This window comes from Myotis brandtii, unplaced genomic scaffold (assembly GCF_000412655.1).
Source record: "Myotis brandtii unplaced genomic scaffold, ASM41265v1 scaffold355, whole genome shotgun sequence".
In the NCBI taxonomy this organism is placed as follows: domain Eukaryota; kingdom Metazoa; phylum Chordata; class Mammalia; order Chiroptera; family Vespertilionidae; genus Myotis; species Myotis brandtii.
In genome coordinates this window covers 50,684-75,025 of record NW_005363642.1, presented here as the reverse complement: position 1 = coordinate 75,025, position 24,342 = coordinate 50,684, and the positions used below count along the sequence as shown (strand labels likewise).

At 49.2% G+C, this 24,342-nt stretch overlaps 1 protein-coding gene across 1 annotated transcript in view; it reads left to right on the top strand.

Annotated features, from left to right (window-relative positions):
• SNX29 (sorting nexin 29) overlaps positions 1 to 24,342 on the top strand; it is a 353,151-nt gene that overhangs the window by 303,737 nt on the left and 25,072 nt on the right. Inside the window, exon 19 of the mRNA XM_014544165.1 lies at positions 18,127 to 18,243. Within this exon, the coding sequence (XP_014399651.1) occupies positions 18,127 to 18,243 (117 nt within the window). The remainder of the gene's footprint in view (positions 1 to 18,126; positions 18,244 to 24,342) is intronic.

The window sequence follows — 24,342 nt, the reverse complement described above, 5'->3', positions numbered from 1 at the left end:
CAGCTGCCCCATTTTCAAGAGCTGGTCCTGGCCATGTCACTGCATCCCCACCCAGCCTCTTTCTCTCACTGGTTTTACCTGCCTGCTCCCTGTATGCATTTCATTGGTCCTTCCTGCTTTGAATTATCAGCCTTCCACGTCTTTTTAAAGCAATTGTTTCTAGAATTTGATTTCACATATAAGCTTTCAGACGTGCCATTCACTCAGCATCCACTCAGCAAATATGTGCCAGAAGATGAAATCTGCCCAGATGCATAGGAGGTTGGTTGACTGTCCCTTCACGACTGCTTCTGTGGGAAATGACTTAGATTGGAACCGAGGAGGAGCAAAGGGGACCCTCAACAGCACTTCCACAGTGCAGTCCCGTGAGCGCATGGCTTCCTGGAGATCCCTGCCCATGGTTACTCCTGTTGGCTATTGTCTGGGATGGCTGGGTCGTAGGTCTTTGTGGACTGTGACTCCAGGTAGGCTGGGGGCAGAGGGAGGCGATGCTTCTGAATGTGGAAAAGAACGTTTAGTTTTACCTGCAGCTGTTGCTGTGTGGAGTATAAGAATTCATTTCATCCATCAAAAAAAGCCCTTAGCAGAGATGGTCAGTAGTAATAAGGATAGCGGCAGCTAATGCTTTTTGCATTCTTATTGTGTGCTAGACAGCATGCTAAGTGCCCGATCCAGATCGTTTCAATTATTTCCTGAAGTAACCCCATAAGATGGTACCATGATTACCTGTGTTTTACTAATGATGTCAGGGCCCAGCAATGGTCAGTACATGCTCACGGTCATACTCTTCGCACCTGGCAGGATCAGGATTTGAACCTGCAGTCTGACTCGTCTCCTCCATGCCCTCCTGCCTCCCGTAGGTCGAGGTACATCCGTGAGACAGTCTTTGTGGGTCTGTGTGTATAACAGTGGCCAGGACACTTTATGTCTTTGTTAAACCATTATCATATTCGAAGAAGAACCAGCTGGTGTTTAGGGAGGTAGAAAACATATTTCCATTTTAATTCAAATTAAATCAGACCCTAGTCAGAGACCCAGAGGCATGGACTGTTCCCAGAGTAGCTAACAAGGTTGAACTCTAATGTTGCCGTCTTTCAGCTCCTAGGGAGAAAGTTTTGGCATGTAACACGGTGGAGTCGGGGTATTCAAAATAGACTCCCAGTCAGCATCCTGCGACGGCACAAGAGCCATAAATAAATGTGACTGCAGAGCAGTTCTTGGCAGGAATTTAAAAAAAGAGCAAGCTTTTAGCAGGTGACATGAAACTGCTCGCACTGCCCTGTATCTGTAGGACGCCGACGCTGCGCAGATCGGCCTGAGCAGGTCGGCACGCGTCACTGGCTGCGCCTTTTGTTGTGGTGACTCTGAAACCTTAAGGTTCTACCCTCTCTGTGAAAACTGTTTTCTCGTTGTCCAAGGGTTTTCATTTAGACTGGAGACATTTGTTCTTCTGTATCTGAAGGGAAGGCAGTGACAGGTGGTTTACTCTCCCATTTTAGAGCTGGGAGACCAAGGTCCGAGGAAGTCGTGTGTTACCTTAGCTGTTCCCCAAGCCTGGCACCACAGGAAGCGATAGAAGGCCAAGGGACTCAGTGTGAGTTGAGCACAGCATTGGCTCGGCCCCTGAGAATTTTTTCTTGATTTTATCTTCTTAACCATCCTAGGCAGCAGGTAGCAGTGGGTGTGGGTGTTTTCATAGACAAGGACACTGAGTATATGACACTGAGCATAAGTTATGTCACCTGTTCAAGGTCACCCAGTTAGTAGGTGATAGAGCCGGGGTACAAAACTAGATTTGTCTCCCTTCCAAAAGCCCTGTTCCTGTCACAGAGCCACACCACCCCAAAGCCGTTGGACAGAGAAGTTTGAAAGTGCCCACGAGGTCCCATCTACTGTGGCCATCCCTGAACCAGTAACTCAGGATGGGGTGGCGTCACACCTGCCCCTGGGAAGAATGGGAGAGGGACCTGTTCACTTGGTAATTTGTAAGAGCTGTGTCATCTGTATTACAGAAATATTTTCCTTAGATTGTCATTTGCTTGCTGCAGGGCTGGCTACATAATTTGCAGGGCTCAGTGCAAAATGAAAATGCTGGTCTTTGTTCAAAAGTTAGTATAAAAACACCTTCCTTCCTTCCTTCCGCAGTCTCCCTCAGTCAGTCAGGTTGTTTTCGAAATTCTCTTTGCTGTTTAAAGTCGTGCTTGAACATTGGGATACTTTCAGGGCAAATGCACACTCTGGCAGGAGCCTGCCCTGTGACCTGACACACAGGGCCCTGTCGTGGGTGGAACGTGGCAGCACTTGCTAGATGGAGACAGGAAAGCCGCAGCCCAGAGCCTGTGGCCTCTGCTCATGCACATGCACCGTTGCCCCATCAAGTTTCTTTTACAAAGCACACATTGACAGAGAAAATTATTACGAATCTCAAGACCAAGAACACAGCATTAAGCCCCAAGTGCAAGGCCCACCCCTTCTGAGCTCGGGGCCCTGTGTGACTGCACAGGTCATGTGCCCAGGAGGCTGAACTGAGACCACAGACTTTGCTTAAGGTCGTTTCCATACTAAAGGTTTGACTTTTTTATATAGTTAAGCATGTCCATCATTTATTTTAGTTTCTGGGTTTCCAGGTATTGCAAAGGCAAGTATGGGTTCTATTGCAAGAAGGAGGAATAAGAGCAGGGCAGTAAGTAGCCCACACCCATTACTAGGAGATGCTTATGGCAGGTTAGAGGGGGTGTGTGTGGGTGTGTGTGTGTGTGTGTGTGTGTGTGTTGGGGTTATCAAGGAGTCGATGAGACATAGGGATATTGGGTGACCTTCAAGTTATTTTTTGATGTGATAAACCTGGGAAATTACTTCCTGGGAGAGCCCCCTGGGAGGTTCTGCAGTGGGGCTCCCCACCTCGGGGAGAACACTCGTGAGTTATGGGCTAGCAAGAACAGCTGGCATTGGTTGAAATGTGCCAAACGCCACCCATGAGCTGTGTCACTGAATCCCCTCACCATCAGCCAGGCATCATCTCCCTCATTTCACCATGTGAAGCCGCCACCATATTAGCTCAGAAGTGCCTATTGCACTGGAGCAGTGTCCCCCAAGGGCATGGCCCTTGGCACCTGCGATACTTTCTTCACCTCAGCAGCTCCTTCCAGGCCTCCATCCTAACGGTTGAGAGAAGCTCACACCTCCTTAAGCAGATGAGAAAATGGGCAGTTAGTCTGGCTCAGCACGGTCCCTGTGTAGTGAAACACCTTCCTTTCAGGCAGAGGCCCTGGTGGAGAGTGGAGAGCCATGTGTCCTGTGCCTCCTCCTTCACCCACTCAGCCCATCCCGGCATCCAGGCTGTGGGGGTCGGGGTGAGAGCTTCCCCACCCGACGCTCACCCCTGCCCATCCCCAGTCTCTTTTTTGCTGATCTCTTTTTTAACCTCTGAAACCCATGCAAGTGTGTGTGCTAACGCCCCTTGCAGAGCAGCAAGTTGTTTTAAAGACCTGCTTTATGTTGGTTTCTGGATAAAGTTACAAGGCCACACATGTGTGTATTAGTCTGTGGACACCGAAACCACGTGTCAGTTCCTTCCCTGAATAGCTTGCTCAGAGGGAACATCTATGAAGTGGCCCCAACTCGTCCAGACTCGTTCTGCCAAAGCAGTGATTTGAGGCTCAGGGTTGTGTGGAGGGAAGCAGACAGACCTGGCTCAGAATCTGACTAGCAGGTGGCACTGGCTGGTGCTTCAGCTCATTGCCCTTCACTGTGGAATGAGGGAGATGATGCCTGGCTAATGGTGAGGGGATTCGGTGCTATAGCTCACAGACGGTGCTTGGCACATTTTAACAAATGCCAGCTGTTCTTGTAGCCCATAACTCATGAGAGTCCTCCCTGAGGTGGGGAACGCCACTGCGAACCTCCCAGGGGCCTCTCCCAGGAAGTAATTTCCAAGCATGGCTGGTGTTGGGAAATCCTAACACTGGAGGGGTGGGATCCCAACCTTCTGAGTAACCTGCTAACTGATGTAGAAATTTTGTAGATTTTTTTTTGTCTTGTCACAAATATTGAGTGCCTTTGCCAGGCACTGGTGTGTGTGTGTGTGTGTGTGTGTGTGTGTGTGTGTGTGTGTAGCTATGTGTGTACATGTGTATGTATGTGAGCATGTGAGCAGACCTGGTCCTGCTTTTATGGAGCTTCTATCTAGCAAAGGGAAGAGACTGTAAACAAGTCATCAACAACTAAGTTAGTCTAGGTGCATTTGTTACCTATTTCTGTGCAACAAATTACTCCAAAAATTGTAGAACATTTTAATTATCGTTGATTTGTGGCCAAAGTTCCCATCCAACCTGATCACAGGAGTTCCCTTCTGGACCCCATCCTCTGGCGTGGCCTGTCCACTAACGCGGAGCAGCTGGCATCATCAGGAGGCGTCAGGCAGAAGCAGAGAGCTAATGCAAGACAGGCATTGGTCCACTTGTGAGGGCTCCATGCCCATGGCCTCATCACTGCCCTAAGGCCTCACCTCCTAACACCATCACATTGGGGATTAAACTTCAACCCATGATTTGGTCGGTGGACACAGCATTCAGTCCATAGCATAACTTACTTATAAACCCTAGGTGTCCACTCAGGGGTTTGTGTGACCTCAGGCCCTGCAGCATCTAGGGGTCAAATGATATAAGGTGGGTGTTCTCTTCCTGCTGCTTGTCTCTGCTTTCTACTTTGTGATCTTTTCTCAGGCAGGGTCTCAGACTTACATCCTATGAGCTTAGCAATGCCGGTGGCAAGAGGGTTCTTTTCTGTTAGCTCCAACCAGGCTCTTGGAACTGAGTTCCATTGGCTGAGTCTCCTACCATCGCTGGACCAATCGCTGTGGCTAAGGGGATGACATATGCTGGTTGGTAGGGCCAGGGTACATGCCCGCTGGGCATTGTGAGGGGGGGAGTGCAGTCAGACCCCACAGATTATTTGAGCTAAGAGTGGCGGAGGGGTGTTTCCCTAAGAAAAAGCAGGGTGCCATTAGCTAAAGAAAAGGGAAATTGATTCTGGGCAGAGAGAAACAAGGGCTGTTTGACCTGAGGGCCACTGATAAGGGGTCGTTGAGCATTGAATGGGGGAATTAAAGATCCCTGTGTTAAAGTTCTTCTAACTTAAACTGTAATGAACAGGGCAAATTCTTAGCCAGAAGTGTCATCTTGTCTTCATCGCCTCTGCTTTCCTGGGATAACTAACTCCTGGAATGGAGTCTGGCTGCGTGGAAACCTAACTCGTCTTCCAGATGCACAACCGGACGCTGCAGAGGAAGCAGAGTTTCGTGGAAGCCTGACCTTCCTTTGAAGCCCATTCGCTGTGACGGCGCACGCATCCTGTCTTTTGGTCAATAAGCGTTTATGACCTTAGGCACTGGAATGAAACTGAAGGGAGGAGGAGATTTTTGTCTGTTCACTGCTGTATCCCCAGTGTCTAGAGACAGTGCTTAGCACATAGTAGATGCTCAGTAAATGTTTCCGTGTTATATGGATAGATGGGTGGGTGTGGGAGGCAGAGTGGGACGAGCATGATTTTGAGCTCAACAGACCTGGATTTGAAGCTGAGTTGTGGAGCAACTGATCTTTGATTCACCTGATACAGAGTGGCCACTCAGAGACATTGTGTGGTAATTATCAGTCACTTGTTCCTGGTTGCCTGGTAGACACAGGAAGGAGCATCTGATTAGAGCCCCGACCATGTAGTGTCTTGGGCTCTGGAAGGCCAGGGGTCCTCTGACAGGGACTGTTCCTAAACCTCCCACCCTATACTATTTGTGTGTAGTAACTTTCTTTACCTCCATCAAAGGAACCTATACCCTTACCCATCTCTGTCAGCATCTTTCCTTTATTTATATCACCATCACATTGAGAACTGTGCCCATAGTCTCTTTAAGCCTCTTATTTCCTTACCAATAAAATGGGAATAATGCCTTAAGGAGATATGAATATTTTAGTGCAGGAATGTTGATGAAGGGCCTAGGACAGTGTCTGGCACACAGAAATCATCTAACCTATGGTTACTATTATCATTGGAGCCCAATGAGAGAGTGGTCTTATATATGGGACCCTCACAGATGTGAAATACATTAGAAAGTGCTATTTGGGCCCATGTAGTAGACAGACTATAAACTTTGGGATGGAGAGATCTGGGTTCAAATTGTGGTTTCATAACCTGTTAGCTGTATAACCTTGAAAAAATAATTTAATTTGTCTGAGTCCAGTTTCAGTGAAAGGGGGAAGGAACATGATATGGTGTTGTAAGGCAGCCTTACACATAGACGCCAAAGATGTCTATGCCATTCTGCATACTTTCATGTCCACTGTTGGAGTGTCAGGGAGATACAGAGTTGCAAAGCTCAAGGATTGTGTTAGCTAGGATAGGCTTAGTTCTGCTGCAGTAACAAACAACCCTTCGTCTCAGTTCATTTCCCATTATGCTATGTGTCTAACTAACATGGGCTGTCCTGGGCCGAGGGTGGAATGTTCTCCATGTAGTCACTCAGGAATCTGGGCTAACGGAGGCTCCCCCATTTTGCAGCCACATCATCTGGAGAACATAGCTTTCTCTGTGAGTGTGGCGAGGGAGGGACAGCTGCAGGGCCCCTCAGCAGCAACCCTGTGCTGAGACTCAGAAGTGACACATGTAACTTCTGCCTGGAGCCCTCTGGCCAGAATATTCAAAAGCCTGTGCCCAGTGTGCATAGGGGGCGGGGAGACGTGGCGGGCAGATGGAATGCTTGTCAAGCATTAGTGTCTCTGCTGCGAGGCCCCATTTGTTGTCTCAGTGTAATTTCCAGGTTAGGGCCAGAGCAACTGTGGGCTCCTGACTTCACAGCCAGCCAGGTCACTCCCAGGCCAGAAGGGAAAGAAATGTAGGCCTAATCCCCCAGCTTGATGGATGCGGCTGAAAATGTGAACTCCCTTTGACCTCCACCAGATGCTGGGAGGTGGGTGTGGTCTTATTGGGCAACTGAGTGCTCACGTAATAGAAAGTAGAGGACAATCACATTTGATAAGCCACTCTTTGGGGGCCAGTTGAGGGGGTGTGGAGCGCTGTGATATTGTTGCATTTATCTTCACTAAATATGTCACAAGGCCTTTAATGGCCCAGAGAAAAGTTGTATTTCTTGGGGTCCTCTGGGGCAGGAAGAAAGGTGACTGCTGTTTGCCGAGTGCCTGCGAGGGCCAGGCTGCACTCTTTGTTGCTTAAATGTATATGATTTTAGTTACATCCCACAGCACCCCTTTGAGAGAGGAGGTTATGATCTCCATTTTTCTTGTGAAACAGTGAGGCTTAGAAATGTTCAGAGTTGTAGAGAAATAACAGCTTTTCCTATTCATGGGACATCACCAGCTAAGTGTGGTCCCAGGTTCAAATCCAGTCTGTCTGCCTTTAACATCCATGTTCTTTTTGATTTATTTTATTTTTTTACCATCTCACCTTGTCTTTCCATTGTGAAGCCCGTGGAGGCTTAAAGCAATTGAAGAGATACACATGTTTTTGTTTGTTAATAGAAGCTGTAAGAATCTGAATCATAATTGCAGTATTGTTTTTTGAACCCTAGTCATGTATCAACTCATTTAATCCTCAGAGCAACCCTATGATATACGTGATTCTGCTGCCACCATCTTTAGATGAAGAAACTGAGGCCTGGAGAGATTGAATGACTTGCCCAAGGTTACCCGGCAACTTAAAGGCAGATCGGGATCCACTTCTGGCCTTCTGGCTCCAAGTGCATCCTCCACACCATGCCCCACACTGCCCACCGTGCCTCCTCCACACCACGCCCCACACTGCCCCTCGTGCCTCCTCCACACCACGCCCCACACTGCCCCTCGTGCACCCTCCACACCACGCCCCACGCTGCCCCTCGTGCATTCTCACACCACGCCCCACACTGCTCCTCGTACGTCCTCATTACCACGCCCTACACTACCTCACACTGCCCCTCATACATCCTCCACACCACACCCCACACCACCGCTCGCACCATGCCCCACACCACCGCTCGCACTGAGCACTGCCTTCCTTCTGAGCAGGTGTTGGTGTCCACACCCCTCCTCGGATGAGTCAGGACCATGTGCGTCTGGGGAGCAAGGCGGTGCTTACCGAAGAGGTCTCTTTAAGCGATGCTTTTTGGTATGAGAAACGGACTCTGTGGCAGAAAAACATTTTTTGATGCTCATAAAATTTAATGTTTTTCACTACTGTCTTTCTTTTGAAACGTGGGCATAATTTATTGAGCTGTGTTTAAAATATTCAGGAGGTCTCTATGTATTCCTTCTGAGGAAATGTGATTAAAAATGCACACTTGGCCTCCCCCGATTTCTGGAAGACATTAGAATATGACAGAGGGCCACATAACTTCAGAATTTACATCTTTATATGAGATTCTGTGCTCTCCAGCACGCGACACAATAAATATAAAAGCAACACTTCAGGGTGAAATATTTTCTGGAGAAGATGGAATTGGGGCATGAGTGTGATATTGTAATACTTCCTTGTGCAGCAGCCAGTTCTCAGGAGTAAGCAGCAGCTGCCCCAGGGTGAGCCCCACTGTGTGCCAGCCAGGGGCTCCGCGGTCAGCACTGGTCCCACTGTGTGCCAGCCAGGGGCTCCGCGGTCAGCACTGGTCCCCATGTGGTTTTCCCACCAGCCTGCCTGCTCCATACGACGGATTCCCACTTTGTAGATGAGGAGACAGAGCAGAGGAGTGCGGGTTTGGAAGCGGTGGGCCTGGGTTTGAACTTGCTCTCCTGTCTCCTGCTGGCTCACCTCCTCCCACCTGCAAGTCAGCTCCCAGTCCTCCCCTGGCCTCTGTGCTCCTGTGCCACTGGCACCCTGTGTGGGAACTGTCACCATCTGATCCCCAGAGACAGGGCGCTTCCTGAGCGTCACCACGGATGCCCAGCCCAGGGCAGTGCCTGGCCCCTGGGTGAATGAAGAAGTGTGCGGAGGTGCAAGTGCCATAGATAGGAAGGGCTGTGTAAAGTAATGGCCCCCAGAGCCAAGAGAGGACGCGTGGTAGGTGTGAACATGGCTCAGGGTTCAGATCCCAAGCCCTCTGTTTATCAGTCTTGAACAGGACTAAACCCGTGCAAGGACCCAGTCCCTCTTCTGCTAATGTGGTCGATAGCTGGAACATGAAAACCACCAGGGTAGGGATTCTTCTCTCTTTAGTTTGCCAGTACGTCCACAGTGCTTAAACAGGGCCCGGGAGATGGCAGTTGCTCAGTAGGGATTTGTTGAATGAATGGACCTGGGAATGTTCAGATACTGAAGATGGATTTCTAAGGGAAAGAATATGCTGTGGACAGGCCTTATAAGGTTGCTTGGGCATGAGCTAATGTAGGGACAATGCGTAGACCTGGGGCCCGCACAGAGTATGTGCTCAGTAAATGTTCTTAATGATGATGGCCCCCCCTCCTCCCCCTCCTCCTCAGCTGCCTGCCCAGCAGGCTGGAGAAGGCTTCTGTGCTGGGGAGGCAGAAGGCCGACGTGGGATCCTGGAGGTCGATAGTCATTTCTGTGAACAAGCCTGTCACCACAGTGCTTCAGAAAGGAGAGGCCAGCAGAGCCTTTTAAAGTAATTCTTGACCCATTTTCACAAGCCCAGCCAGGCACAGTGCTTTGTCCTTGTAATGGAGTATAATTACAGCCATTGTGTGATGCCAGGTAAACCACCTTGTCTGCTGTGTTAACAGAAGAGAATCTTTGCCCTCGTACCCTCCATCCCCCACCCCCATTGATCCAGCAGAAGTAATTAGCCCCAGAAGTGTCCGGGTCTGTCACTGGCTTTGGCAGCCATCCCACGTGAGACAAGTGGAGTCGGTGAGATCTGTGCTCGAGCCAGGGCGGTGAGCTGCCGGGACAGTGTTGTCTGCTGGGTGCACAGAGCTCCTGCGGGAGCTCTCGGTAACCAAAAGAGGGTGTATCTGCTGTCACCTGCTGTAATCATCTCTGTGTGACTGTGGGCTAGTGTCCTAGCCACTTTGGCCTATTTCCTCCCCTGTAAAATGGGACAACAGTAGCGCCCAGCAGTGGTAAGGCCGCAGGTGTGGGTTGTATACCACACAGGTGTGTGGCTCTGGGAGCCAAGCTCCACTCACTGAGCCAGGGCCCATGGGCCCGTGGCCACCAGACAGGGCACCTTTCTCTTCCTTGTGTGGAAGAGCCTTTATTTGTGGCCCTGAAAGTACTTGACATAGAGTAAGTGTGCAGAAAATGGTAACTGCTGTTACTACTATTGAGGAATCATTTATGGAGAAGATGGATGAATGGACCAAAGAGGTTGGGGAGTGACACAAACTGAGATTGGAGTTAAGCTTTGGAGGGTGAATAGGATTTTAAGAGGTGTGACTGGGAGGGAGGTGCAGGTGCAGGTGAGGACATAATCGTTGACCAGTGTCAATATTTCCCTTGAATATTTCCTCGCTGCCCTTCCCACTCACTCCTCCTGCCGTTGCTTGTGTGCCATGCCAAGGGAATTAGTGGGAAGCCATTGAAAGTTATTCTTAGACTCTGGATTAAGGAGACATTTTAATGTACCACACGCAGTGTACCCATTACACAGTCCCATCCAAGGCCAGTCCTACTTCATGCTTGACCCTCTGTTACCCCACCTCCGTTATAGAAGCAGATTACAGATATCATCTCATTTTATTTGTCAAAATAGTGGAAGGTTTTAAGCAGAGAAGGGACATGATTTGGTTTGGGTCTTAGGGGGGCTGTTCGAGCATCAGCCTGGGGTTGGGTGGAGGACAGAGGGGCAGCGGATGTAGGGGCGGGCTGTGAGAGTGGGGGTGCTTCGGAACCAAGGCTGTGTGGCAGGGATGGGGAAGAGGGAGCAGATCTGAGAGAGGTGAAGACCATGGATTCTAGATGTTTTCGTGGTGCCCTTTTTCATGGCGTGGCAATGGCTAGCAGTTACGGAGTGCCTGATGTGGGATGGGGAAGAGGGAGCAGATCTGAGAGAGGTGAAGGCCGTGGACTCTAGATGTTTTCGTGGTGCCCTTTTCATGGCGTGGCAGTGGCTAGCAGTTACGGAGTGCCTGATGCATGCAGGCTCTAAGCTAAGCACTCCTATGTATGAACTCACCTAAACCTCCCAAAAGCCCTGTGCAGTTCACTCTCACAGTCCTCATTCATGGATAAGAAACGGAGGCCCAGAGAGGTAAAAGCAGCTTGTCCAGTCACAGCCAGGAAGGGGAAGCGGGGCTTGACCCCAGTTCTTCTGGCCCTGAGTCTGCGCCATAGACGCTGTGCTGGGCGGTCTCTGGTGATGCCCAGCAGGACGGTGCAGGCTGAGGGGCTTAGAGAGCCTCACAGCGCACAGCGCCTCCTGTGCTCGGCATGATGCTCCTTCAGCAGGCCTGTGGCTCCCGCCTGGCTTGACTTTTGTCTCCTCTCATTGCTCATTTGTCTCAAACAACCTCCAGGAAGGTGTGGGCTGCGGTTTTATTATTGACATTTCCGCATACTCTGCCTTTGCTCCTTCAGGGCCATTGGTGGGAAGGCAGGAAGGAGAGGTGTTGTCTGGGCTGGGAGCCGCTGCTGCCTGCATGGTGCGCGGCCTCTCTCCACCCTCGCCTCACGGATTCTCTGACAGGTTGCCTGTCAGGAGGAATGAGGACCAGCCCGTGTCTGAGCTGTAACAGTTCCCCAACATCTGTTTCTCAGAGGCGCCCCATTATTAATTGAGCTGTTGTTAGCTCAGGGTGTTTCTTTCTTCCCATGAAAACGTAATCCAGCCCCGTGTTTTTAAGTGGCTCTTCTCTCAAGCTCGGCGTTCTGAGCACAGAGGGGCTTGTTACAGAGGCGATTAAGGGCGTCTCTTTTGCATGGGAACTTACCGCTGGGGTTTCCGTACAAGCACCCACTCAGCTCAGCAGCTCTGTAATGAGCCCGCACAGCACCGTCTCGGTGGCACTTCAGGATGGGTCTGCCTCCCAGGCTTCTCATGAGTGTCACTTGGCGGCTCTACCAGGTGATGCTGAGAAGGATCAGTCCTGAGATACCAGGGGTCCTGCCTCAGCAGGACAAGCCTGAGCATCCACCAGGGTCAGTCCCATATACAGCTTAATCAAAGCAAAAGGCAGACAGACTGCAGGAGCAAAGAAACTGGAGGGACCCCAACGCAGTGAGGTACAGGGCTGCAAGCTCCCGAGGCAGACTGACCCCTACTGCAGGCTGCTGACTTGGGACAATCGCTTTACCTTTCAGAGTCTTGCTTTCCTCATCTGTAAAATGGGCATACAGCTCTACCTCCAGGTTGCTGTGTGTGCTGATGTTTAAAGCACCTCGAATGTTGCCCAACCCCAGGAGTGCTCGTTATTTAGGGATCATTGTCTGTGGCAAGCACTGGGTAGCTACCCAAACTCTATTACTTCTTTGTTCCTCATGGCAAACCTGTGCAATAGAGGACAATATCCTCATGTGTCTCATGATATAAAGACATAGGCTTTGGAGCCATGGAAACTAGAGTTTGAATTTCAGCTGCCACTTGTGAGCTGTGTAAATTGGAGCAGTTTGTTACCTCACCTCCCTCCTCTGGGAAATGGGCCTGATCAGGCAACTATTGGAAGGGCTCAGCAAGCCAGGGCCAAGGAGAGTGATGGCAGCTGTAATTTTCAGGACTTCTGTGACCTGTGTCCCTAGCTAGGTCTGGACCTGCACTATTTCAGTGATCATTTTTAATTTCCTTAGTCTTCAAGCCTAAGTGACACTCTATAAGGAAACAATGTATGTGCATCTAAAAGAACAGCAGATGTTGAGAGCATTGGTTCTATCTTATTTTTCAATTCTCTTAAATTTTATCCAAAATGGTCATATTCTGGCTTTCTTTTTTCATCATTGTTTGTCATAACTTCTAATAATTAATGCAAAACATTATTTCAGAAATAGCATATGTATTGTGTATAGTTGCATCTCAAACTATCTGGTGAAGAACTAACTTTTAAAAAATTACAATTCATTACAGACTAATACTTTTGTAAAATACTTTCAAAAAATCTAGAAAAAGTATGGACTTCCTGGATTTCACAGCATCATGAAATTGCTTTCAGTGTTTTGAAATGCTTCAGGTCACGGTCAGTGCTTGTCCCAGACTGGAGCCAACAGCGTGCATCCCAGCCCAGTTCCCGCCCCCTGTGGGCAGCTCTGAGCTCTGACTTCTGGGCTGTGGAAGAGGAAGGCCGCACGTGGCTCAGCCATCAATGCTGCTGGCGGGCAGGCCTGCGCAATGCCCTCTGGCTGGTGGCTTATTCAGCTCAGTGAGAACTCGGGAGTTAAGAACTGACCAATAGAAGAGCTTCTGTGACATCCCTGTTTTACAAATGAAGAACTGAAAAACTGGCTTCTAAAACTGGGAATGGCCCCATGCAGTTCCGACCTAAGTGTGTGAAGTCCTCCTCTTGGTCTTCACCAGCGGGTCCCGAAGCTGATGCAGCATCACATCACTGGGCCTCTGGGTCAGAGTTTCTGGGAGTGGTGCCGGGAACCTGCATTTCTCAGAAGCCCTCCAAGCGGCTGATGATCAGCTTGCTCAGGGCACCCTGGGCCACACTGCTCTACTTTCCTCCTGAACCCCTGCAGGGCCGCCTTTCTACCGCACCCTGAGATGGAGTTCGAAGAGCACAGACAGGACCATCCCCGTCCTGCCACTTCCTGACTCTGAGCCTCTGGCCTCATCCTTAGGAAGGCAGGCCCACCTTGCTGGAGGGTCTCAAGGGTCACATGAGCTGCCGGATGTGATGCCTGGAAAAGGCCTGGCACGTGATTGGTGCTCCACTGTGTGTGAAGGCACATGGGCACTGGTGAGGTCTCGTCTTCACCGAGGCAGGTGCAGTGTCGTCATCCCAGGAGGAGGTTCCAGGTCCCTCCCACAGCCCGGTAAATGGGCCTAAACCAGCTGTGCGTCTGTCAAAGGGGGTTGATTTTGAGGCATCTAAGTGAACATTCTGGGAGGGTTGGGTACATGACCAGGAAGAGCTTGGGTTGCTCTTAAAATTGGGGAGTGGGAGTGTCTTGATCTAATTAATCTGGAAGTGTCTAATTAGGGAGGCGAAGGAGGGCCATGCAAGGTTTGCTGGGATGCGATTAGATAGACCATTCTGCATGAAAGGAAATGCCAGAGGCATTCTTTTTAAAATTTATAATCCTTTCATGATTTGGCAGGTAATTATGATAATTCGGGGATTTTCACAGACTTAAAAGCTTTTTCACAGCCACATGATTTTTGGAGATAGTCTTCCCTGATGCTCCAGCTGGAATGATTGCTCAGTCGCTGAAGCTCCAAAGGCCTCATCTTCCTAAGCCCAACTCAGATGCCACCGTCTTGGTGACGCTTTCCCTCTATCCCTTATGCCAGGGACACCAAATGGGTGTTGTGGTGTGAGCCAGCACATGGGGGCTACCTGGGCGTCTTCCTGAGGAACGAGTGCTGCTGTCGACTAGTGATGTCTGCCTGGGCCAGACATCGGGCAAGGAGAGCTTAGCCTGATCTATTTCATCCCTCCCCAGTGGCTGGGCATTCGGGTAGGTTCCAGCATTTGGAACTAAATTCCTGCTCTGAGCACATGTATAAAATACAGGGGCAGGATAACTGCCCAGCAGGGACTGGCCAAGTCACAGATGAGGGATTTTAAAAGTTCGATAGATGTTGCCAAACATCCCTGTGACTTAAACTTCTTAAATTTTTCTTACCATCTTCTCACCAACCTAAAGCATGAAACCCAAGTGGTGAGTGGTAAGCATTTACACCGTATTACTTATGGGGTGGGCACTTTCCAAGCACAACTCCGGAGCACGCCTTCTGCCAGCCAGGTGGGCTCCTTGGGCCGTTCGGAGAATCAGGGCTCCATGCTTAGCCCTTTGGCCCACACTGGTCGGTGTTTGAAGCTGCATCAGTGGAGATTAGTGTACCTCCTCTTGGCATTTGCTTTTGATTTGTCACTGCCATTAGTGTTGCCAAATGGCACCTCTTCCTAACTGCTTTCAGATTAATTTTTAAGGGAATAAAAGTGCTGAGAGTAGAAGAAATATGGCAGACTCTCAGAATGGCCCTGAGCAGATGTTCCTGTTCCTCAGGAAGACGCCCAGGTAGCCCCCATGGTCGGTGGTGCGGAGCACAGGGAGTGCCCGCAGTGAGTGAGGGTGCAGAGCGGCCGGGGAGGCTGCCTGGCATGTGCCAAGGCCGACTGGAGAAGTGGCTGCTCAAGTTTCCTCGGGGGTGGCCTTCCCGACCCCCGTCTTCCTTTCAAGTCTCCCTCTCTCCCTGAGCTTTACCTAATTTGACTTTCAGGATGTGAATCCTTGACTTTCTTCCCCAGCACCAAGAGCAACACCTGGCATATGGCTCCCAGTCCTGTTGGTGGCATTTTCACTTTGGGGACAGTGAGTCTCCACAGCTGCCCCAGCTCCTTGGTGCAGCACATATGGCCCTGTCCCTCTGGCTCCGGGAGCCCTGCTGTCCTCCTCCATTTCCCTTTCTGAGATCACCCAGCGTGCAAACCAGCTCTCATTCACGGGCATTCGCCAGGCCCAGACATGGCGCTGGGCCTGCTAGTAGCTCATTTCCGCCACACAGTGGCCCAGGGAGTCGGGATGGTTTTATAGGTGAATAGCACAGACTCGGAGGTGAGTGACTGGTACCAGGCACATGGTGCTGTGACCAAGCACAGGCTTGTCTTGCACCAGAGTCTGAGTCCTTAACCACCTCTCTCAACTGCCCCCCGTCAGCCTCTGAGCCTGGGCACCCGACCTTTCCTCCGCTGGGTGTGCCTTTCTCCTCTGTCTCCTGGGTGACCTGCCGCTCAGCATGGTTATGGACGATAGGAGACTGAGTGAAAGTCAGTGAGACACAGAGGGAGGGGGCAGGGGGCAGGTGGCCGAGGCTGGTGCTGGATCTCGGATCTCGCATCTCGCAGGCCTCTTATGGCCTTAGGACAGTGGGAAGCTGTCCTAAGGCCATAAGAGGCCTGCGAGATCTGGCACCAGCAGGTGACAGTGTCCGACCTTGTTTGGGAAGATGGCTCTGCCTGCTTGGCAGAGAATGAATTGGAGGGCACCTATTGCCTCTGTCTGTTCCCTGCGATTCTCTGTAGCTGTTGAAAATGAGGAATGAGGTCAGATGACACCTGTAAGTGCCCTCAGAACCTGTAGAAATTCCAGCCGGCAGTGGTGGTGTAGCCTGCCTTTATTTTTGTGACAATAGGAGCTATTTGTGATCTCAGATTCCTCTTCCAAGGCTCACTCTGAGTTTTGAATTCATTTCTAGTTATTCTAGAATTTGGAAAGCGTTATTTGAGGACAATTAAGTTCACTACAGTTCTGTAAGATGAAAGCTGTTTACATCAATGGCTCTATGTAGGGATATATGATATGAAAATTCAGAATCTCAGAGCTGAGCTTAATAACAATGAGCACTGCAGGCAATGGCTGCGGGAAATGATTTCATCCAGTGTGTCCGCAGTGCCATCGGATTCCATCCCATTCCCTAGGGGAATGAAAGCCCTCCCCGACGTGGTCAACTCACGTTCCTGACTGCAAACGAGAAGCAGGGTTTTGACAGCTCACCATAAACACCACTGGAGGCTGGGATGTTTTGATGTTTTATGCATTTATGGGAAATTGTTTTAACACGCTGGCTCCCACTGAAGAGCAAAATAAAAACAAAGCAAAAGCCTGCTTTGCATTGGAAGTGAGAGTGGCGTTTATTTAAAGCTTGAATTTGTGGGGGGATAGTAGCAGGTATTCAGCATTAATATCTCCAGTCGCATGTTTCCTGCTAACGGGGAGGTAACTGGATGCTCAGCCCGAGGAAGCTCACAGAGGGTTGTGGTTACCACGTGGAGAACCACACAGGCATTGTTAGTGATACTGTATTTATTTGTGAAAAGCCCAAACATCATGTTCAGCTGCTTTTATACAGAAGGAAGAAGGCAGCCGGAGAATATTCACTTTAGGTCTGTACAGTGAAGAAGGCTGTGTGCAGGCTCGGCGGCTCGTTCTCCCTTGCTCATCGCACAGTCTGGCAGTGTCTTTTGTGCCACATGCGCTGTGCATTTCACAGGGATTTGAGAGTGGGCGCCTGAGGGGCAGAGAGGGTGCCCTTCCTAGACTGGGGCTCCCACAGCAAGTGTGGCAGCCTCAGGATTACAGCCAGAGCCTCACACTTTTCACACTGGTTTCACCATGGCTCCCTTCAGTTCCATGTGAAGAGTTTTAATTCTTTCTAAGAGTCTAAGGGGTAATTCTGGCTGATAAATGAAAGAGTGCACCTTATTAGCAAACTAAAAAGCAAGGAGGAGTAGAAAGAATGCACCTTGAGGAATGTTAATATTCCGATGTATGTCCTTTTTTGCCTTTTAGCCTATATATAACAACCTGTCCAAAAAAAGGAGGGCTCCCTTTATCCCTCCTGAGGCATTAAGACTCGGGTTAACAATCTTTTTTTTAAATACATTTTTATTGATTTCAGAGAGGAAGGGAGAGGGAGAGAGAGAGAGAAACATCAATGATGACAGAGAATCATTGATCAACTGCCTCTTGCATGCCCTCTGCTGGGGATTGAACCTGCAACCTGGCATGTGCCATGACCGGGAATGGAACCATGACCTCCTGTTTCATAGGTCGACGCTCCACCACTGAGTCATGCCAGTCGGGCAGCAATCCTTTTTTAAAAAAGCTTCTTCTAATATCCCTTCTTATGTCTGACATTACATTTTTTTATGGTTTTCAGAACTCAGGCCCCGATGAACAGAAATGGTCAGTCATTCTAATTGTGCCACTAGTGGGACATAACTCAGATTAGAAAGAAAACTTCGGCTAGAAAAGTGTTCATTAATAATAAAAGCCTAAGTTATAAAAGTGACCTGATACAGCTGTGTTCTGACCATAAATTGTGGACTGTCGATTCCATAGTGTTAAAATCAACCAAGTAAATAAATGTGTTCTGCGTGGTTGGATTGTGTAGCCCTTAGGTGACCAGTGTTACCTCTCCAGCCCAACGACCCCTGAGGCCTTGCTGACAGGTGTGGGCCCAGAGGAGGCGGGAGAGTCCTGGGGAGCCTCTGCCCTCGGAGCCTCACTGTCTGGTCTCGTGTGTTCCAGGTGGCGGAGATGCACGGAGAGCTGATCGAGTTCAACGAACGTCTGCACCGGGCCCTGGTGGCCAAGGAAGCCCTCGTGTCCCAGATGAGGCAGGAGCTCATCGACCTCCGGGGGCCGGTGAGTGACTCAGGATGCCTCGGCTGCGCCACTCTGCCCTGTCTCTGTCTGTCCACCCAGCCCTTCCTGCCCACAGCCCCGCTGCTTAGTCTGTTCATTGTTAGCAACGTGAAGGGAAAGAGACTAAAGAGTGAGCACTCATGTGCCCAACATTTGCCCACAGCCCCGCTGCTTAGTCTGTTCATTGTTAGCGAGTGAGCACTCATGTGCCCAACATCCAGCTTTTCTGTACATTAACCTTTAACCACACTTGCTTTCCTTTTTTTTAAGTAGGATAAAATAAATAAAATAAATGCTACAAATTCTATTGAAGCCCCTTTGCAGCATTTCATGCCCCTGCCCTCGTTGTCAATGATCTGAGGCTGGCATGTAGCCTTTCCCTCCATATTTTTATACTTTCCTACGTAGATAAATTCCCATGAGCAATAACTAGTCCTGATTTTGTGTAACTTTAATCTACATGGTATTACTCGTACATATCTCTTTGCCCCTTGTTTTTGTTTGTTTTTAATTCAGTACTATGGTCTGAGGACCATATAGTGGTAGACCTAATATAGAGATTTCAAACTGTGCCACTCTGGATAGTTAGGGCTGTATAATTTTTTGAAGGGGGTGAGGGGAGGGGTGTCCTGTGTATTGTGGGATGTTTAGCTGCATCCCTGATCCCTACCCACTAGAGGCCAGTAGCACCCCACCCTGTCATGGCAACCAAAGATGTCTCCAGACATGGCCACATGTCCTCTGGGGGGCAAAGTCACCCTCGTTGAGAGCTCCTGATTGGGTTCATTCACTTTCTTGACTCTTTAGTTCTCTGCTGAATGAAATACTACATTATTTTTAATCCAGTCTCGTGTCCACTGACATTGAGATTGTTGCCAGTACTTAGCTATTACGCACCATGCTGCAGAGAGCATTTTGTCCTTTCAAACACATTTATAATAGTTTTTCATCTAGAAACTTTTTGTTATGTCAAATGTTAAATGCCCAGAGGTAGGAGGTTGGCATAACGCATTTTATGTATCCATTGTACGTACCCATTAATAATAAGTTGAATTATTATTAATCCTGGCCAATCTTTTTGAAGCTACCCATGCCTACTTCCCTTTTCTGTAGTATTTTGAATCAAATACTGGATATTTCATCTATAGACATCTCTCTCTGTCTCTCTCTCTCTCCCCCTCTACACACACACACACACACACACACACCCACATATGAAAGTATAATTATGATATCACTGTCATTTCTCCATTACCAGTAATTCCTTTATTCCCTCAAATATCAGCCCTGGCCAGCGGCTAAGTGGTTAGAGCACACCTTGCCCTCAGGCCCACTCTGCTCATCTCCCCCGTCAGACAGCTGGGGCGAAAGGAAGGAGGAAATTTCAAGTTCCATTACAGATCTGGAGCCTATCTTCCTTTTAATTGTGAGAGGCATTTGTCCTGGGAGTCTCAGCCTCTCCTCCCTTCGTTTCCACTTGGGCTGGCCCATGCAGACCCTGGATTAGACTCTCTCCCAGACCTACAGTGTTTGAGCACCTCAGGGGCAGAACTGTGTCTCTTTATTTGGAAACCTCAGTTTCCTCTTCGATCAATGGGGAGTCACGTGGCAGCAGCCTCATTGGGCAGCTTGTTGAGATGCTGCCAATAAAACAACTCCATGGTGGGATGCGGTCAGAGCCCCACCCTGCTTTCATCTCTAAACCCCAGCACCTAGCACTGTGCGGGTGCTCACTAAATGTTTACTAAGTGAGAACTTTATTTCATAGAGCAGAAAATGACTGCATGGACCAAATAATAATCTTTCTTAAAGATAGGGACATTGTTTCTTCTCATAGACTTTTAAGCTAAAGAACTTATTTTAAGAAGGAGTTTGGGATTTAGGGTTAAATTTTTTCCTTTTCTTTCTCTGAAAGTATTTTTAGAACTCATTATTCCGAGTCTCCCCCCTCCCCCCGCCCCATATAAGATGTGAATGAGTGCTGGAGGTTTTTTTGTTTTGTTTTTACCTTTTAACAAGATTTGATTACAGCCCTGAAAATTCTCTGGGACAAGAGCTCCTATTTTGCATAATAAATGGAGACAGGGTAATAGAACCTGTAAGACATAGAGGTCAATTAAGGTTACAGCACAGGGAAAGTGGAAGACGAAACAATTCACTGAACAAAGGTTGTTCTCATGGGGGAAGCAAACTTGGTCTCACTTTGTATAATTGCAGCGGATTCCTTTTTTCTTTGGTGGGTCTCTGTTCCAACTACCTTCAAGTGGCTCACTCCACTTAAGCGAAGAGATGGTCCAATGTGGTCTGACCTGAGGTTTCTGTAATCGCTGCCCTGACTCAGCATCAGTCCTTCGGTTTGTTCCTCCTGTCACTGCTCTCCCCTCTCCCCTCCCATGCTTGTGTAGGGAGGGAACCACCTTTGCTAGCCATTTACCGTGTGCTTGGGGTTGGATGCATTTTTATCCTCTCCCCCTCAGAACAACCCTCTGTTATTTATTAGATCTATTTTTCAGCTGAGCAAACTGAGGTGCAGGTTGATTTCAAGGCATGACTTACCTACTCCAAGGCCTGCAGCTTCCTGGTAGCACTAGAATGCTTTAAAACCATGGTGCTTACTCTTTTCTCCCTTTCTCTCTCTCTCTCTCTCTCTCTCTCTCTCTCTCTCTCAATTTCAAGGAAAACTTAGTGTCTATTTTGCTCTAGGCACGACACTCTCTCTCTCTCTCTCTCTCTCTCTCTCTCTCTCTCAGTTTCAAGGAAAACTTAGTGTCTATTTTGCTCTAGACACGACACTCTGGGTGGTTTTAAAGATTCAGATCCCTGATGGAACAAGATTGAACATGTTGGATTGAAGGGTGTTGAATAGGTTTCTCTGCTGTAGGACTTCCCCCCAGAGTGCCTCATGGCTCTCGGAAGGGGTAGATATAGCACATACATTGTATGTGTCATTTCCCACAATTATTTCCCCAAGGAGCATCTTTCCTAAGATGCTTTCCAAGATGTGCATGTGGGAAAGGTAGGGCCACATTGCGTATCATGTCAGTTCCCCATGCACTGGCTGGCAAGGAGGTCGCGGAAGCCTGCTTTGTCTCATGAGCCTGCCTGGGTATGGGATCCGCATGGCGTGGAGGAGATGAGGTGACTTTGTGTGACTGTGGGGTACAGTGAGCCTGCCCTCCGTCCGCTAGAGGTGACAGGCTACATTCAGTCCGGGTCCAACTGGCCTCCTCCTCACACTCCAGCTGGCCTGGGTCTCAGTCATGTTTGCAGCACTGGACCCCGGGCACTTGGGGCCTCTCGCACGTTGCCTCTCAAAGGCCAGGTGGTTCTGGGTTTCTCCCATGTGCTCTCTTCTCCTTGCTCTGTTTCTCTCTGTGTTTTATCTGCCTTTTAGTTTCTTCTGTTGCCTCTGTGTGCTCCTCTCTCTTTATTCCTCTCTCGCTACCTACCTCTCTCTCTGCTTCTCTCTGCTTGCCTTTCTTGGCCTGCCTCCGTCTGACTTTATCTCCGCTCTGCCTCTCCCTTCCTGTGTGCCTGTTGGCCCCAGCCTGTCTCTGTTTCTCCCTCATGCCTGAATCTTTCTCTGCGCCTGCCTCTTCCCTTCCCATTGTCTCGAGTGCCATAAGCTTACATCACGCTGACAGGATGATAGCTGCTGCTCATTGCAGTGTCTTGGAGAAACCACGGGTCCTTTCATTTCTTCATTGCCCAAGACTTTTTGTGTGTAGCGCGCGGTCCTGTGATGGGGCTTTCAGTGGAATCCACTCCCACAACAAACGCCTTCGCAGACCTTTGCGGTGCTTCAGCGTCTGTCACTCTGTGTAACCATGTTGTGTTGAATTTTCTGTCTTTCACCTGTGGGCTGAGGACAGCTTCCCCGAGACAGGGACTGTGTTCACTCCCTCCTCTCAGAGGCTGGCACACGGTCACATGCAGGTATGATGTATGAGCCTGACCACGCACCTGTAGTGTCTATGGTGACACTGTTGGCCACACATTTGCTGACCCAGAAAGGTGCCTTCCTGGATCCTGCTGGATAAGAGACTTGCCGTAAGCTGCTTGGGGTTTCCATGGGTCTCCTTCCTGCCACGGTTGAAATGACTGAGCTGGTGGGGGAGAAAGACAAGTAATTAAAAATTCAGGAGGGAGATAGGTGAAAAAACTCATCCCAATTTTGTGATAAGGTTCGCTTTGGGAAAAAATGCTTCCTGGGACTTTCTTGGTATCTTTAAAACCTTCAGAGGGAGCGGGCTCATCTGAAGGCTGATGCTGTTTAAGTCAGGATAATAGGAGATTTAATAAGAGATGAATTGTTCAGCTGGTGGCACTTGTGGACTATCTGGCGATCAAGCACCAAACTGGCTGTGGTCCCACCGCAGCTCAGCGCCACGTTCCAGATCCCAGGCGGCTTTGTAACCCGGCCCCGGACACTGTGTTCCGATTGCCTGCTGTCTTGGAGGAGATTATTTTCAAAAGTGCCGTTAAAGAGAGGCTACTAAAAATATGTCTCACTTAGAGGCTTAGCTCAGAAATACTCATTTTTGACACAAATCACCTGGAAAGATGCTTGCAGAACGCATTTGGGCCCACCCAGGGTTTTCTGTCCGGGGGCAAATACACCACGTGACCACATGCCCCTGGATGTTAAAGCAGATACTTTCTGTACCTCAGAGGGCTCCCGGGTCACAGATCTTTCCTCCCACATGTGGTTGTGATGCACTCTCGTCCCGTTTACACCTGGCTTGCTCGTCACCGTGGGTAGCTGGGCCCCACTGGGGAGCTCAGGGGGCTACAGTGTAGGGTTTGGGTGGGCAGAGCCTGGCTCCCCAAGGCTTATGGGTGTGGGACTTTAAAGTAACATTTCCATTAAGATGAGAGCTGTGTGTCTGTTGGCAAGTGCAGTGTGTGCTAGCTGCTCACAGCTGGTCCCTTACGTTGCTACAAATCGGAAGCACTGGCAAGGAACAGAGTTATCAGGGTTTATACACTCCATGCTCCATGCTGACCAGCTGTGGGGCGAGGGAGGAATTTCCACACCTGCTTAGTCTGCCTGCCGGTCACTTGTGTTTCTTGTGGTGTCACATACAAAGTGTGGGGTACACGGTGGGGATGTGGCAGACATGGACAATGTGGACTCTACCCTTGAACAGGTCAAAGACCAGAATATGTTTGGTGTGACTTGCGTTTCTTTGCTTTGACTGCATGTGACTAGGCTTGGAGACTGAGGTCTGAAAAAGATAATCCTGAGACCTTCCTGTCACAGATTCTGAAGAAGCAGAAACCGGGACTAGGAGGCCACCCCTGGAGCCCCACCAGAGGAGAGATGACAGGCAGCAGCAACCAGGATGCTCTGGGGCTCACAGCCCTGTGCTCCCCTTTTACTTACCACCAAGTCCTTCCTGAGATGCACTTGCCCCTCCTTCTTTTGTTTTCATCTGACCAGGTGCTCAGATTCGGATGAATCTAAATCCTCAGCTCATGGCACACGCTCATTATTTTTTTTAAAAATATATTTTATTGATTTTTTACAGAGAGGAAGGGAGAGAGAGAGAGAGAGAGTCCACTGAGCCAAACTGGTTTTGGCACACGCTCATTATTGGTGTGAGCAGGACCTGCGCTTACTCATTTGATAAGTTAGCTTTGATCTCTCTTTGCCTTCATGGAAGATGCCCCCAGGCTTCCCCCCACCTCCCCTCAGGTAGTGACCTCAAGATCCCCCAGGTAGCAACCTGAAGACCTGGGTTGCTTGGCTCCTGACCACTGTATATTTGATTGGCATGTAGGTTTCTCAGTAGAAAGTTATTAGCATGGAAAAGTGGATCCTGTCTAGGCTGGCCTGGTACTGGACCTCTGTCTGTCCGTGTGGTCAGACTGCAGCACTGTCCTTGACTCGTGTCCTCTCCCAGCCCTCCATTCTGTCTCCACTCTGCCTTGTAAGTCTTATGACCATGACTATCCATCTAAATCCTAATTTATTCTATTTCTGCTAAATTAACGCACAGTATTTCTAGGGATCCATAATAATCACATGATTATACTTGTAAAAACCCTCTAACCTAACTAAATATATATATACTTATTATTTATTATTAATAATAA